At 34.0% G+C, this 17,617-nt stretch overlaps 1 protein-coding gene across 50 annotated transcripts in view; it reads right to left on the reverse strand.

The window, feature by feature from the left end:
* Window positions 1-17,617, reverse strand: part of SCAPER (S-phase cyclin A associated protein in the ER) — a 521,170-nt gene that overhangs the window by 347,834 nt on the left and 155,719 nt on the right. For 31 of the 50 annotated variants that reach the window (XR_011526452.1, XR_011526476.1, XR_011526453.1 and 28 more), the window contains one exon: window positions 2,412-2,674. Coding sequence is in view for 47 of the 50 variants with exons in the window: in XM_070573827.1 (XP_070429928.1) it covers window positions 2,412-2,674 (263 nt within the window). In the remaining 3 variants the exon portion in view is untranslated. Of the gene's footprint in view, window positions 1-2,411; window positions 2,675-10,066; window positions 10,246-17,617 lie in introns of all 50 variants that reach the window. The other 19 variants (XM_070573923.1, XM_070573946.1, XM_070573979.1 and 16 more) reach the window with 3 other exon arrangements.

The following is a 17,617-nucleotide window of genomic DNA, read 5'->3' on the forward strand; positions in this document are numbered from 1 at the left end:
TGAAATTTTCTCTCTTTTTAATTAATATTAACAGAACCCCAAAGTATCTTTCATGGAGACCCACATGGTATATAATAGCAATTCTCACATATAAAAGAGAAATACACCATAAAAACTACAGGATATCCGAGAATACAGTCTCATTATACAATTCATATATTTTAGATTTTGATATTCCTCCCATTCCCCTTTAGATATATTTAACATATCATCAACAGAAATGTGAAAATGATCTAAAACAAATATAACATTGGCTTAGGCCAAATACATACCTATTTTTTAAAAACCTTTCTAGTTTAGTAAATGGAAGCAAGCCTTTATTTTCACTTTCTAACACAGTACAGAAAGAACAGTACTGTGTTTTCCAATTACACTCAGCATAATGAGCTCCAAGTAGAAGAACTAAAATCTAAAATTGTGAATTTGAAACTCACTCACATCACTACTTAAATAAACATTAGATAAACATTGCAGTGGCCATAAACTCCAGTTTGATTAATTATTTATATAAATATTAAACTTGGCCAAGTCTTATAAACTACTTTAAAAATTCTACGATTGGTCAGAACTTAAAGTGTCCCAAAGTGTCGATTTTAGCATAAGCATTATTTAAATTGCATCACATTGTTTATATTGCTATCAACATTATCTATACATCAGTCACCATGGTTTATAATCTTCTTGGTAATATTTATATTAGCATTTCTGATGTTTACAATATTGTCAACCCTGTTTATTAAAAAAATCAATATCATTTATAAAACAAAATCAAAGCTAAACTATAAAGTAATGCTAAGAAAAGATATAAATATTCTAATTCCATTTTTAGAATGACAGTGGAGAAAACAAATATTATTATTAGCATGGCTACCATCGGCAGTCAACTTTTATACTGAAATATTTTAGCAATGTTTAATTACTCAAAAGGTCTATGTATGGATTATTTCTGAAATCCCAAAATCGTATAAGTTTATATATTTCACAAAACCAGAATAATTTTTATATTGTTAAATGTTATAGCTAAAATACATGTTAGCAATAATTCTAGATGTTTAAATGATATAAAAAGTGGTTTCTTCACAGAGTTTACCTATATTAAAGTTGCTTAAAGTTACATCCAACAAATATGTACTGATTATTTTCTATGTGTCTAGGACTCTGCTCCATACTGTGGGAAATTAAGATATAACACAAGATATTGCCCACAAGGAGCTTCCATGAGCCATCACCATCAAGAAGGAAAACTTGGAAGTTGAGTACCACTTCCAATAAAAATAAACATCCTAACAAGTCAAAGGAGAGAATTTTAAAAAGCAGATATTATTCTAGACTGAGAAGTATTACAACAATTTTACAACTTTTTTACTTAGCCCCTGTACCATATCAAAGAACATCTCTTATATTTCATTAGTTTACATAAAATGATACTAATTGAATATAATATTCATGTAAACCATTATCTAAAAAAATGCATTCCTTCATCAAATAAGTCAAATAAACTTCAAAGGGACTAACAGAAGAAATATTTCAAATATTAACTTTAAAGAACTATATTAAATATTAGCATATTGCTCTACACTCAAATGACAGAAGTGAAAGTAGAGGAAGTTCAAAATGATCCCTACTTTCATCACCACTTTTAACAATACTTTAAATGAAGCAGGAGGACACCACTTTAACCAAGTAATCAAAGTTAACAACAAACTTAGGCAAACTGATACCATACGCCTCTAGATGTGATGCTAAAGACAATCACTTTATTTCTGTCAAAAATGAATAAGCCAAAATGAATAATGAACGAACTGAAGGACATTCTACGAAAGAATCTGCAATGTATTCTTCAAATTTTTAATGCCACGAAAGACAAAAATGGGTTGAGTAACAGTCCCTGGTGAAAGACATTAAAGAAACAAAGCCAAACACAATGTTTGATCTAGACTGGATCCCAGATTAGGGGAAAAAAATACTATGAAGAAATTATTTAGAAACTGTGAAATTTTGAATATGAACTGCAAATTAGATAATAACATTATATGAATGTCATATTCTCTGAATTTTGTAACTATAATGTAGTTATGTAAAAGAATTTCTTCCTTCTTTAGAGATACATCCTATAATATTTAAAAGTGAATGGCTATAATGTTTGCACATTACTCTCAAATGTTTAGCATACGATATGCGTGTGGTGCGTGACATGTAAATATACAGAGGGGAAAAAAACGGAGCAAAATGTTAATCTGTGAATCTAGGTAAAGGAGAAAGGAGAGTTCATTGCTCTATTCTTGCAACTTTTCTGTAGATCTGTAATTTTTCATAATAAAAAGTTAAAAATGAAGTAGAAAAATAGTCTTATTCCAGCAGAAACATATCCCTTATAAAAAAGCAGTAAAAGGATTTTCAGAATGTACTACCTGGGATCTTTCAGCAAGAGGATGGTCACAAAACTGTAATGAGTCTTTGGGCCGAGATTCTACAGTATTAGAAGGTCCATCTCTGACAAATTCACCTTTCTGTATGCTTTCATCAGGTAAAAGACGTACATTTTCTTTATCACTGTCATCCTTCGATCTTAATGCTTCTGTTGCTAATGAAAGTTTTGGCATCACTGCTGTTGATCGTGAACGAACAGGCCTTCCTCTCTGAACAGTCTCCCATCCTTCAGCATCTTTCCGTTCTATGCAATTGAGGGGAGAAAATAAATCAAGATTTCTTTAGGTGATAAAAATTTTCCAACCTAACTCCCATTAGATTTAACTAATAAACAAACATGACGCTAATTACTATGCAATGTGTTTCATGTATGTGTATGTATGTGTGTGTGTGTGTGTGTGTGTGTGTGTAATCTCTAATCCCTACAACTACACAATGGGGTAGGAATAATTACTCCTATTTTACAAATGACAAAACTGAGATTTAGATTAAGACTGACCTAAGCCCACACAGTCAAAAATTAATAATAAACATTTATATAGTGTATATTACCACATTATACTAGCACTGTTCTAAGTGCTTTACATATATTAACTCTTTTAATCTTCAGAACAACCCTGTAAGATCAGTACTATCATCCGCATTTTACCAAGGGGGAAACTGAGACAAAGACGGGTTAAGTAACTTGCGCAAGGTCACATGCATAGTAAACGTAAAGCCAAGATGCAAGTCCAGGTAAATTGGTTCTGGTGACCATCACCCTAATGACTATATAAAAACTGCCTCCCCATCGTTCAGAATCCAAACATAGGCCTAGCTCCAAAGTCCAAGTTCTTTCTTCTATCCCAGTACTAATAACATACCTTGACCTAAAAAAAACCATTTCAATGATCATAAGATTACAGAAGGTTAACTGAAGGAATCCTAGAAAATCTAGTCCAGGTTTTCACCACACATACAAGGAAACTGAGGGCCTGTGTCCAAAGTCACACAACAAAACAGCACAAAGTAAATAAGAATCATCCACTAAAATGTTTCAAAATGTCACAACCTGAGTTATATATGTATATAGTGATGTATATAGCCACAATTTTAAAATTTTATAGGCTAACTGTAGTCTTTCAAAATTAATACAAAGCCAGTTCTGGACAAGATGGAGTAGCCTCACCTTCATTTCCAGGTTCTTCTCCTTACAACTAAAAATCTTGGACAAAAAACACAAAGTAAACATAGGAAGATTTTAAGAGACAGAAAGAAGTAGGCGGACTGCCTAAGGACCCTGGGACTTCATAAGCAGCAGAGCAGTGAATTCTTCATGTTTCTTTATTGCTTCCTATATATTTCAGACAGGACACTGTGAAAACCTCCAATCAAGAAGGACCAACAGGTATAGACAAAATAGGCATCAGCAAAACCTGTTTCGCCAAGCAACAGATAAGGGAAAAGGTGGCCTAAAAAAACAGAAAATCCTTTTGGCAATATTCACTATAGTTCAGCCAAACATTAGTGGGAACCTCACTCCCCATGATTTCAACAGGGGTAAGCAGGGAGTTGAACTTCCACTGTCCACCTAGCAGAAGGAGATGGTGGTCTGATTCTCCCATCAAAGTAGTGTCAGCAAAGTCAAATGGCAAGCTGAGCCTCCACCTCCAATTAGCATTAATGAGACTAAACAAGACAGTAGGAACTGGAGTTACTAAGCACACCACTTTCCCCCATGCCTAGTGTCAGTGTGGCCCAGTGGGAAGCTGAATCTCCACACCCACCAAGCAGCAATGAAACTGAATGAGGCAGTGTAAGTCAGAAATGGTAGACACTGGTCCTTCCTACCCCTAGTGCCAGCAGGGCCAAATGGTGAGCACAGCCTCCATCTCCATTCAGCATCAAAAGCAGTGTGAAACAGAACTAGTCAATATTCTGTTCTCCCCCTCCCCCAGTGTTGGCAGGTCCCTGTAGAAAGCTGAGCTTCCACCCACATCAGCATGAATGCAGCAGAACAAAGTGGTAGCAAGCAGATTTACTTGGCACTTGGATACCCCTTCCCCTTGCCATGATGTCAGCAGGGCCCAGCAGGGAGCTAAGATTCTACCCCACACTACAGAAACAAGACATGTGAATCAGTCCTCCTTTCACTTTGCCCATTCCTGGTGTCAGTGGGGACCAGCAGAAAGCTGAGCTTACACCACCAGTAGGTGCCAAGGAAGTGGTGTAAGTTGGTGATCCAGTTTTGCTGGAAAGGTGTCACAGGGACCAAGAACAGAGTCTCAGGGACCTGTAGGACACCAACAAAAGAGGAGACATTTGTGTCATCAGAGTCCCGGGAAAGGAGAGAGAGAGTGTAGGATTGAAAAAGTATTTGAAGAAAGAATGGCTGAAAACTTCCCAAACTTAGTGAAAGACATACAACTACAGATTCAAGAAACTAAGAAATAAATGCAAAGAAATCTATGATAAGACACATCATAATTAAACCTCTGAAAAGTAAAAACAAAGAAAAATTCTTGAAAGCAGCCAAAGAGTATAGATACATTATCTACAGAGGAACACCAATTCTAATGACAGTGGGTTTCTCATCTGAAACAATGGAAGCCAGGAGGAAGCAGCATGTTTTTGAAGGACTGAAAGAACTGTCAATTGCAAATTCTATATCCAGTGAAAATGTCCTTACAGAATGAAGGGTAAATAAAGGCATTCTCAGATGAAGGAAAAACTCAGATAATGTGTCACTAGCAAACCTACCCTTAAAGAATGGCTAACGGAAGTTACCTAAAGAGAAATGAAATAACAAGAAAAGGTGTAAAAAATCAAAAAGGAAAGAATACTGGAACGGGTAAAAATAGAGGTAAATATAATAAACTACCCTTTTTCTCATGAGTTTTTGAAACATATTTGACAGTGAAACAAAAACTATAACACCATTTGAAGTGCAGCTCAATATATTTAAGAAAATTATATTTAAAAAGTAGAGAGAATGAAGGGAACCAATTAGAAGGTTTCTACATTTCACTCACAGTGGTAAACACCAAAACCGGTAGACTATAACTGACATATGTATAATGTAATACCTAGGGCAACAACTAAGAAAACCATATAAATAAATATACTCCAAAACACTATAAATAAATCAAAATGAAATCATAAAAAAGTTCAAATTACCCACAAGAAGGAAAAAAAAGTGCAACAGTAGACAGAGAAACAGAAAACTAATAAAATGACAGACTTACGTCATAACATATCAATAATTACCTTAAATATAAATGGTCTAAATATGTAAAATAACACAGACTTGGAGAGTATATTAAAAAACATAATTGAACTATACATTATCTACAAGAAACTCACTTAAATACAAGGACATAGGTAGGTTCAAAGTAAAATGATAGCAAAAGATATACTGTGCAAACATTAATAAGGAAAGCAGGAGTGGTTATAATAGTATCAAAGTAGACTTCAGAGGAAAGAAAATCACTAAAGACAAGATACATTATATAATGATAAAACCATTCCACAGTGAAGATGTACATTCCTATGTATATACAAACCAAACAAAAGAGACTCGATACACAGAGAAAAAAACTGATATAGCTGAAAAGAAAAAGAGAAGAATACACAATTATAGCTGAGGACTTCTAAATCTGACAGAACTACTAGACAGAACAATCAGCAAGGATACAGAAGACTTGAACATTAGAGTCAACCTACAGGATATAATAGCATATTTAGAACAGCCTATTCAACAACAATAAAATATTCTTTTTCAAATGCTTACATAACATTCAGCATGACAGACCATATCCTAGGCAATAAAATAAACTTTTAAAAATATAAAATAACTGAAATCATACAAAGTATGCTCTCTGATCATGACAGAATCAAATAAGAAACAAATAACACACAACAAGAAAATCTCCAACCACTTATAAATGAAACAATACACTTCTAAACAGTCCATGGGTCACAGAGGAAGTCTCCAAAAATATTTTTTAAATACACAGAAATAAATGAAAATGAAAATACAACATATCAAAATATATGGGATGAAGTTAAAGCAGTACTATGAGGGAAATTTATAGCTCTAAATGTTTACATCAGAAAAAGTCTCAAACCAATCATCTCAGTTCCCACCTCAAGAAACCAGAAAAAGAAGAGGAAAATAAACCCAAAGGAAGCAAAAGGAAGGAAATAATAAAGACAACAGCAGAAGTCAATGAAATTGAAAACAGGAAAATCAATGAAATAAAAACCCAGTTCTTCTTAAAAATCAAACTTGTTAGACCTCCAAGCAAAACCAACAAAGATAAAAAGAGAGAAGACACAAATCACATCAGGCATGAAACAGGGACACAGTAGTACTGACCTTGCAGCCATTAAAAGTATGAGAAGGGAATACCATGAAACTATGCTCAATAAATTCAACAACACAGAATAAATGGATCAATCCTGCAAAAACCACAAACTACCAAAACTCAACCAAGATGAAATAAACTATCTAAATAGTCTTATAACTATTAAAGATACTGAATGTGTACTTTAAAAGCTCCCCAAAAACGGAATCTCCAGGCCAAAACGGTTTCCCTGGCAAATTCTACTTAACATTTTTAAAAGAATGAACACCAATTTTACACAAACCATTCCAGAAAATAAAAGGGGAGGGAACACTTCCCAAGTTATAAGGCTAGTGCTACCCTGATACAAAAACACACAAAGACAGTATGTTAACACTAAATACCAATATTTCTCATAAACACAGATGCAAAAACCTTCAATGAATTATCAGCATATCAAATCCAACAATGTATAAAAAGAATTATAAACCATGACCAAGTGGAATTAATTTCAGCTATGCAAACCTGGTCCAATATTCAAAAATCAATAAATGTAATCCACCGTTGTCAACAGCCTAAAAGGGAAAAATCATACGACCAGATTAACTGATACAGAAAAGTCTTTCACAAAATCCAACATCCACTCATGAAAAAAATTCTCATTAAACTATAACGAGAACTTACTCAACTTGGTAAAAACCAACCACAAAAAACCTACAGCTAACACATACTTAATGGCATAAAACGGAATAATTTCTCCCAAGATCTGAAAAAAGGAAAGGATGTCTTCTCTCATCATGCTTCTTCAACATGTTACTGGAAGTTCTAGATAGTGCAAAAAGGCACAGAAAAATATATATATACAGACAGGAAAGGAAGAAATAAAATTTTCAGATGACATGATTAATTATGTAGAAAATCCCAAGAGATATACATTAATACTCCAAGAATTATTACATGAATTCAGTAAAGTTGCAGGATACAACATGAATGCAATAATCCATTGCATTTCTATATACTAACAGTAAACATGTGGAAACTGAAATTAAAAGCAATTTACAATTGCACTAAAGAAAATGAAATATTTAGTAATAAGTCTAACAAAAGAGGCACAGAACGTGCATCCTGAAAATAAAACTGGCTGATGAAAGAAACAGCAGAAGACCTAAATAAATGGAGAGAGATACCATGTTCATAGATTGGAAAATTCAGCATAGTAAAGTTGCTAATTCTCGATCAACACCTGTAATGTAATTTCTATCAACATCCCAGCAACACTTTTTAGACACAGACAAGCTTATTCTAAAATTCATATAGAAAGATACATGACCTAAAATAGCTCAATACAATTTTTAAAGAGAAGAATTAAGTGGAAGCAGTCACTGTACCCAATGTTAAGGCTTACCATAGAGCAAGAGTAATCCAGACAATGCAGTGGAGCAACAGACATACAGATCAGTGAAATAGAATACAAAATCCAGAAATAGACCAATACAAACATGCCCAACTAATTTTTGACAAAATTTCAAGAGAGAATTTCCAACAAATGGTGGTGGGGCAACTGGACATCCCTAGGCAAAAAAAGTGAACCTCTATCTAAAACTCACACTTTACCCAAAAATTAACTCAAAGTGGATCACAGATTTAAATGTAAGATGTAAAACTATAAAAAACTTTCAGGAAAAGAAAAAAATCTTTCTATGGCTAGAAAGAACCTATGGCTAGGCAATGAGTTCTTAGACTTGACACCAAAAGTATGATCCATAAAGAGAAGACTTCATGGACCTTACCTAAATTGAAAAGTTTTCCACTGCAAAAGACTCTCTGAAGAGAACGAAAAGACAAACAACAGACTGGTAGAAAATATCCAACAAAGGACTAGTGTCTAGAGTATGCAGAGAACTCTCAAAACTCAACAGTAATTTACGAACAATTCAAGTAGAAAATGGGCAAAGACATCAACAAACATTACACTGAAGAATATATACAAATGACAAATAAGCACATAAAAGATGTTTAACATCATTTAGCCATTACAGAAATGCAAATTAAAACCACAATGAGATATCACTATATACCTATCAGAATGGTTAAAATAAAATATAGTGATAACACTACATACTAACAAGGGATGGGGAGGAAAGAGAGGCTAGAGGGGTGTTAAGTAAAGGGTATAAGATTTCTTTTTTTTCTTTCCAATTTTATTGGGAAATTATTGACATATACCACTGTATCAGTTCAAGGTGTACAACATAATGTTTGATATATGTATATACAGCAAAATGATTATCAGAGTAAGGTTAGGTAACATCCACTACCTCACATAGTTATAAATTTTTTTCTTGTGATAAGAACTTTTAAGACCTACTCTCTTAGCAACTTTCAAACACATAAAACGTTATTAACTAAAGTCACTGTGCCATATATTATATCTGCAGAACTTATTTATCTTATAAATGCGAGTTTGTACCTTTAACCACCTTCACCCATTTCTCCCAAACCCTAAACCCATACCTCCAGCAACAACTAATCTATTCTCTGAGTTCGTTTTTTTCCTTAGGATTAGACATATAAGTGAGACCATATGGTACTTTTCTTTCTCTGTCTGACTTATTTCACTTAGCATAATGCCCTCAAGGTCCAGCTATGTTGTCATAAATGGCAGGATTTCCTTTTTTATGGTTGAATAATATACCATTGTATGGGGGGGGGCGTGTATACACACATATATACACACACATTTTCTTTATCCATTCATCTGTTGATAGATACTTAGGTTGGGTTGTTTCAATGTCTTGGCTATTGTAAATAGTGCAGCAATGAACACAGCAGTGCAGCTATCTCTTTGAGATAGAGATTTTCTTTCCTTTGGATATATACCCAGAGGTAGGATTGCTGGATCATATGGCAGTTATATTTTAATTTTTTGAGAAACAGTCACACTGTTTTCCATAGTCGCTGTACCAATTTACATTCCCAGCAATGGTACACAAGGATTGTCTTTTTCCTACATCCTCACCAACACTTGTTATCTTGTCTTTCCGATGACAACCATTCTAATAGGTATGAGGTGATATCTCATTGTAGTTTTGATCTGCATTTCCCTGATGATTAGTGATGTTGAGCACCTTTTCATCTACCTGTGGGCCATCTGGATATCTTCTTTGGAAAAATGTGTATTCAGTTCCTCTGCCCATTTTTTAATTGGATTGTTTTTTGCTATTGAGTTGAATGAGTTGTTTATATATTTTGGTATTAACCCCTAATGAAATATATGATTTACAATTATTTTCTCCCATTCTGTAGGTTACCTTTTCATTGTGTTGGTGGTTTCCTTTGCTGTGAAGAAGCTTTTTAGTTTCTCTTATTTTTGCTTTTGTTGCCTTTGTTTTTGGTGTCAAATCCAAAGAATCATTGCCAAGAGATTTCTTTTTGAGGTGTTGAAAATGTTCTATAATTGTGGTTATAGCTGTACATATCTGTGAATATACTAAAAATAGATGAATTGTATACTTCAAATGAGTGAATTTTATGCTATATAAATTGTATCTCAACAAAGTTGGTATAAAAAATTAATAGGAAAAAGTAAGCTGATTTCAGAAGCTGATTTCTGAAAAACTGAAAATCTACATTACTGTGAAAACGACATTTTGTCTGAGTATCACAGACCATATCATCACATGATGCACTAAAAGGAATGACTTTGATTTCAAGGGGAAAAAAAATACTTACAAAATGCTCATTCTTATAACTGGTAACTCATTATCCTATTTTTTAAAAAACACTGACTATGTTAATATATTGTGTATTATATTTTAAAATAAAGATTTGACAGAACCTATAATCTTTTACTTCACAGATATGGACTTTGAAATCTCTCAGGGGAAAGTATGTTTAAGTTCATTTTGTATTTTCTTTTAACTTTTTATTATGAAGATGTTCAAATACACAATATAGAGAAAACAGTATTATGAACCCCATATTCCAATCATCCAGCTTCAATAATTATCAATTATTCTGTCTCTCTTATTTCATCTATTTCTTCTTCTCTGTTTTTTTCTCTGAAATATTTTAAAGCAAATCCTAGACATCATATCACTTCTCCTGTAAATATTCAGTGTGTCTTTAAGAGACAGGGATGTTTTTTAATGTAACAATATCATTGTGGCAACCAAGAAAATTAATAATAAGACCTTAAATAATATACTATCCAGTCTGTGTTCAATTTTCACCCATGTTTAAAACTTTTTAAACATTCAGTACATAATAATATTATACATTATTGCTTTATCCTTTAATATATATATAAATAAAAAGAAAAATTACAAAATCAACTTTATAAAACCACACATACCAAAAGAAAAAAACAACTAAATTATGAAATTAAGTTTAACAAAAGATTTTAGTTTTCAGTTAATTTAACTGGCTTACCCTCAGGAGTACTATGATTAATAACTTTACTTTTTAAAGGAAAGAAAAACATCCCTCTGTGAAAGCTTTCCTATAGAAAGAAATATTGTTTAAAACTTGGACCTAATCCATTAACCAATCTTAAGACGGCCAACACAAATACTATCACGTAATTAAAAAAAAAATTGAAATAGCAGAAGCAAGTCAAGAGGAGTATATCCAATAGAAACTATAACATGGGTCTCTTGGACACTAAGAAATTAGTTACGGACAAATTACATTTTTAATGAATCTTCGGCAAAAAATATATTGAAAAATTATTCCCATAACGAAGAAAGTTTTTTGTGAACAGCAAATCATGCTATTAAACTGTCACAGAGCTTCTGAATACTTAGAATAATCTTAGAAGTGCACAAAACTCAAAATTCCATTTCATATCACAGTTTTTACATTCCAGAACTTATAAAGTTTTTTAAATTTTACAAATGTCAGTAATGAAACAGCACTAAAATAAAACCAATAATGAAAAGCTCTGAAATAATCCCAACCCAGGTGTGATTTGTTATCATTTTTATTTATCTCTGTATTTAATTCACTAATATTTTGTTTAGGATCTTTACCATCAATGTTCAAGAGAAAATGTTCTATTATAATATCCTTGTTAGGTTTTGATTTTAAGGTTATATCAGCTTCATAAAACGAGCTCCACTTTTTAATTCTCAGGAAGAGTTTCTCTAAGACTGATTTTATTTTTACCTTAAATGTTCAGAAAAATTCACAGGCAAACCACATTAATCTGGAATTTTCTGTGTGAAAAAATGTTTAATTATAGACTCACCTTTCTTTTGGTGAGGAAGATTCGCCCTGAACTAACATCCATTGCCAGCCCTCTTCTTTTTGCTTGAGAAAGATTAGCCCTAAGCTAACATCTTTGCCACTCTTCCTCTACTCTGTACATGGGATGCCTCCACAGCATGGCTGATAAGTGGAGTAGGTCTACATCTGGGATCCGAGTCTGCACACCCGGGTCGCCAAAGCAGAGTGCAAAGAATTTTAACCACTCCGCCACAGGGCTGGCCTCCCATATTTTTAAATATTTACAAGTTACTTCAAGTTTTTTAAATTCTTGCTATGCAAGCTTTGTTACATTGTGTTTTTCAAGGAATCTGTCAGTTTCTTAGTTTCTAAATTTAGTGTACAATATCGTTCATAATATCTTCCTATTATCTTTCTAATATCTGTGGGCTCTCTACCAACACCCCTATTCCATTTCTGATGTTATGCCCTGTCTCTTCTTTTTCGTAATCAGTATTACTACAAGTCTGTTCAATTTATTAGTCTATTTGTAAAACCACCTTTTGGCTTTGTTGATTTTCTCTATTCTCATGTATATCTTTTCTTTCCTTCTACATCCCTTGGGTTTAACTTGTTCATTTCTAACTTCTTGAGATGGACAAATAGTGTGGATTTTAGGTTTTCTTCTTTTCTAATATGTGCAATTGAGACTAGAAATTTTCCTCAAAGCATAGCTTTACCTTAATCCTGTAAGATTTTAAATGTTCATTTTCATTCAATTCACATTTTCTAATTGTTATTGTGATTTCTTCTCTGACTCATGGATTATTCAGAAACATATTCTGAAACTCCAAAAATCTGAGTATTGTATGGCTATCTTTTTGCATTTGATTTCTAACAACTCCACTGTGTTCAGAGAGACAGAATATGTTCAATCATCTGAAATTTGTTGAAACTTGTTGAATGGCTCAGTATGTGTCAGTTCTGTTAAATCTTTCATGTATGCTTGAATATATATTCGGACTGGCAGTTATTGCCATGACCAAGTAGCCTATATCAAAATTAACCCTCTTTCTGCCAAAAACAACTATAAGAGCTACACAAACTCTATAAATGAACTGTTTAAAGGCACTGGAAAGCAACCAATATAAGCAAGAATTGGGGAACTACAATTCCCAAGAAAAGGGAAGGACAACATGAGATCAACATTCACCCTAGAATTTCCTCTGAAGACATTTGCAATTCACAGTCCAGGGTAAGTGAGTCCTAGCAGAAACCAGTAATCCTGTCTAGCTGAGACAGATACTGGAGTTCAATGAGTCTAAAGCAACTGGGACTTCAGGAGCAAAGATCTTGGAGTAACTGCAGGTAAGTGAGCCAAAAAATCTGCATTCAATCTTCCCTTAAAAAGTCTGACAACTGCTAAGCTTTGCATACACAAGGCAAGACTCCAGGACACCCTGCAGAAAGCAGCAGCTGAGACGCTAATGAGCTAAGCAGACATTTTAGTAACTGTACAGTCCTGAGGAAACAAAAGTAGGAATTCAGGAATGTAGTGGCCTTGGCAAACACCCTAGGTTTTCAGTGGAGAACCCAAAACGAATAAGGACAAAACTGAAACACATCACCTTTAATAAAACCTCAAACCAAACCCTGACTGGATTAAGGTGATCTGCCTGTTCTCTATCTTCTTGCCAGGAAAAAAATATATATATTTGTAGAAGAAGCCTCTATAATTTTTTTAATACACCACGTTAAACACTCAATTAATTATGAGGCACACTAAAAAAAACAGGGTCAAATAACTGAAAATCCCTCAAAAATGTTTTTAAAGTAACAAACCCACAGGTAGTTCAGATATTTTACTTTTCAGACATGGACTTTTTCAAATAGCTATCATTAACATACTCAAGAAAATATACATCAGACATACAGAACAGAGAAGTAGTGGACTAGAATACACATCAGGAAACAGTTTCCAGATTGAAGCATCCAAAGAAAAAAGAATGGGCAAGAATAAACATTACTTGTTAGACACAACACTTGTTACATACATATACACTTAGAATTACTTTACCTCTCTCTTGAAGTGATCCATTAATAATGAACAGATCTCTCTTTAAAATGTTTCTTTGCTACTTTGTCTTTTTTGCCTGGTATTAGAGCAACACCTGCTTTGATTTGAATAGAAATGCATAGTACATCTTTTCCCATATTTTCTTTTGATTTTTCTATGTCTTCATATTGAAGGTGTATCTCTTGTAAGCAGAACATAGTTGGGCTTTATTTTTAATGCAGTCTTATAATCTTTGTTTTTAAATTTTAATATTCAGACTAATTACATTTAATGTAGGAATTGATATATCTGCATTTACTTCTACCATCTTATAGTTTGTTTCTCATTTGTCTCATATATTTTATGTTTCTTTTCTCTCCTGTCTTGCTTTCTTTTGCATTAATTGAAAAGGTTATTAGTTGAACATTCTTTTACTCATCCTTGTGGTTTTCTTCAGTTTATAACATAAATCATTGACTTAAACGTCTAATACAAATACAAACGTCTACTACTTTTGTAACTTCCCAGACAATGCCAGGACCCTAGGAAATAGAAACTCCTCTTATTCCTCTCCTGTCTTTTAGACTACTGTTACAAATTTTCATTCTACGTATATCGAAAGCTCTACAAGACATTATGTTTCACGGTCAAAAGACATTTAATGTTATGCATATCTTTACTCCTTCTGGTGTTCTTCATTCCTTCATGTATTTCTGGGTTTCCATCTGGGATCATTTTCCTTCCACCTGAAAAACTCTGCAGTATTTCTTTTAGTGTAGGTCTGCTGACTGCAAATTCTCTCAATTTTTGTCTGGAATGGTCTTTATTTCACCTTTGCTTTTGAAGGACATTTCTGCTGGATATAGAATTCTACCTTGTCAGTTATTTTCTTTCAGCACCTTAAAGATGTCATTCCACTGTCATATGGCTTCCATCAACTATCAGCTTACTCTTGCTCCTTTGAAAATAGTCTTTTTTTTTTTAGCTCTGACTACAAGCATACTTCAGAGATATTGTGGTTTTGGTTCCAGACCACCACAAAAAAGTGAACACTACAATAAAGCAAGTCACATGAATTTTTAGTTTCGCAATACATTTAAAAGTTATGTTTACACTATGCTGTAGTCTACTAAGTATGCAATAGCATTACGTCCAAAAAAACAATATACATACCTTAACTAAAAAATACTTTATTGCTAAAAAAAATGCTAACCATCATCTGAGTCTTCAGTGAGTCACAATCTTTTTGCTGGTGAAGGGTCTTGTAAAGAATGCAGTATCTACAAAGCGCAAGAATACAAGGTATTCCTGTACTTGTAAGGATTTTCTTTCTTTGATTTTTAGTATTTTTATTATATTGCAGCTAAATGAGATTTATTTTGTATATTTCCTGCTTGGAGTTTATAGTGCTTCTTGAATATGAGACTCGATGCCTTTTGACAGTTTGGGGAAATTCTCAATGATTATCTCTTCAAATGTTGCTTTTGCACCATTCACTCCACCCCTTCACAGACTCCATTTACAGATGTGCCTCTTATACCCTTCCCTGCATTTTTCCATCACTTTTCTCTCCATGATTTAGCCTCAATATTTTCCACTGTTATTGTTAGCGTCATTGAGTCAATTTCGACTCCCAGAAACCCTGTGCACAGCACAGCGGAACCCCAGCTGATCTTTTTGCACCATCACTCACCTTCTGGCACTGTATCAGACAATGCTGTGCTGCTATCCATAGGGTTTTCATGGCGAAGTTTTTCAGAAGTGGGTGGAAAGGTCCTTATTCCTAGTCTGTCTTAGTCTGGAAGCTCAGCTAAAACCTGTCTACCATGGGTGACCCTGCTGGTATTTGAAATACCAGTTGCATAGCTTTCAGCATCACAGCAACATGCAGCTGCCACAGTGTGACAAGTCACATATGGGTGGTGTCATTCCCTGACCAGGAAATGAACCCAGACTACAGCGGTGAGAGTGCCAAATCTTAACCACTAGACCACTAGAATTGGCTATATTTTACTATACTTAGAATTAACTTTCCTAAATTTTAAATCTCTTCTTAATAAGAGTAAACACAATAGATGTTTTAAGAATTTCATTCATCTTCCTGGATTCCTCTCTTCCAGAGCACTGTGACCAAAAAGTCTGGATTGGTTGCTCTCTAGACCCATTACACAGCTGTCATCCTGGAAACACCACCATAGAATTATTACCTTTGCCTCTCTTCCATGCTGGTCCTCTCCAGTAGTGATTGAGTCCAAGAAGGTAAAAAACTTTTTGAGATCTTGCATATTTGAAAATATCTTTAATCTACTCTCACATTTAGTGGATAATTTGGCTAGACAGAATTTTTTTATTTTTTTGGGAAATAGAATTTTAGATTAAAAATTATTTTCCTTTAGAATTTTGAAGACATTGCTCAATTTTATTGTGGCCTCTAGTGATAGTCTGGCAAAAGCAGATGTCATTCTAATACTTGGTCATTTGTATATACACTGATTATTTTCTCTAATTATTTAGAGCCTCTCCTCATCTGAACTATTCACAACTTTCACACCATGTTTTGGTGTCAACTCTATTTTCATCCATTAATTAAACATTAATGAGCCCTTTCTGTCTACAAACTTATATCCTTCTGTTAAAGGAAATTTCCTTTAATTATCTCTTCTGTGATTTCCTCCTTTCCTTTCTCCCTCTTTCTATAACCCATGTTATTCAAACAGTGGATATTCTTATTATCTATTTTTATATAACAAGCCAAAACTTAGCATCTTAAAACACTAACCATGTTATTTCCATGCAATTATTTGAGTCAGGAATCTGAGGAGTGCTCAGTGATGGGACTCATGGCATCTCCACATGGTGTCAGCTAGGGTGTCAGCAGAATGTTCCTGATGGCTTCACCACATGCTTGAGCCTTGGCACTGTTGGCTGAGACAGCTAGGTTCTCCTTCTTGTGGCCCTTTCTCTTCACAAGGTCTGTGGCCTATCCTGGGCTTCTTTACATGGCAGCTGGCTTCCAACAAGGAGAAAATGGAAGCTTCAAGGCCTATTATGGGCTAGGCTGGGAACTTACTGAACATCACTCTTGTAACATTCTATTGATCATATCAAGTCACAGGTCCAACCAAAGATTCAAAGCGAGGAGAAACAGACTCTACCACTTGATGGTGAGAATGGCATACATGCCCAGGGATGGGAGGAATTTTAAAAATTTCCAAAAAATGAATAAAAGGATAGATTGAATTATCAATAATATTATGAAAGAAATAGTTTCTTAAAAAAATAAACATTTTTTTTAAAAAAGGAATTCATTTATATAAATGAATATATAAAACCATAGTTGGCACCCATCTTTGCATACAATCTACCACAGTCTGCAATCTGGCTTCGGATTGCCAAAGTCTCTCAAGGCCATCAGACAATCATCCAATTACAGTATCAGCCTCAAAGACCAATATCTCATGATCTATATCAAATCTGGATATTTTCCGTAGGTGTGGGTTCTCTTGACCTGGAAATCTGGCAGTTCAGTAAGAGAGCAGGGCTTGAAGTGGAAGTGAGGATGAGGCGTCTCATCTTTATAGACAGTCTTTCATTTAATCTC

This window comes from Equus przewalskii, chromosome 1 (assembly GCF_037783145.1).
Source record: "Equus przewalskii isolate Varuska chromosome 1, EquPr2, whole genome shotgun sequence".
Taxonomy (NCBI): Eukaryota; Metazoa; Chordata; class Mammalia; order Perissodactyla; family Equidae; genus Equus; species Equus przewalskii.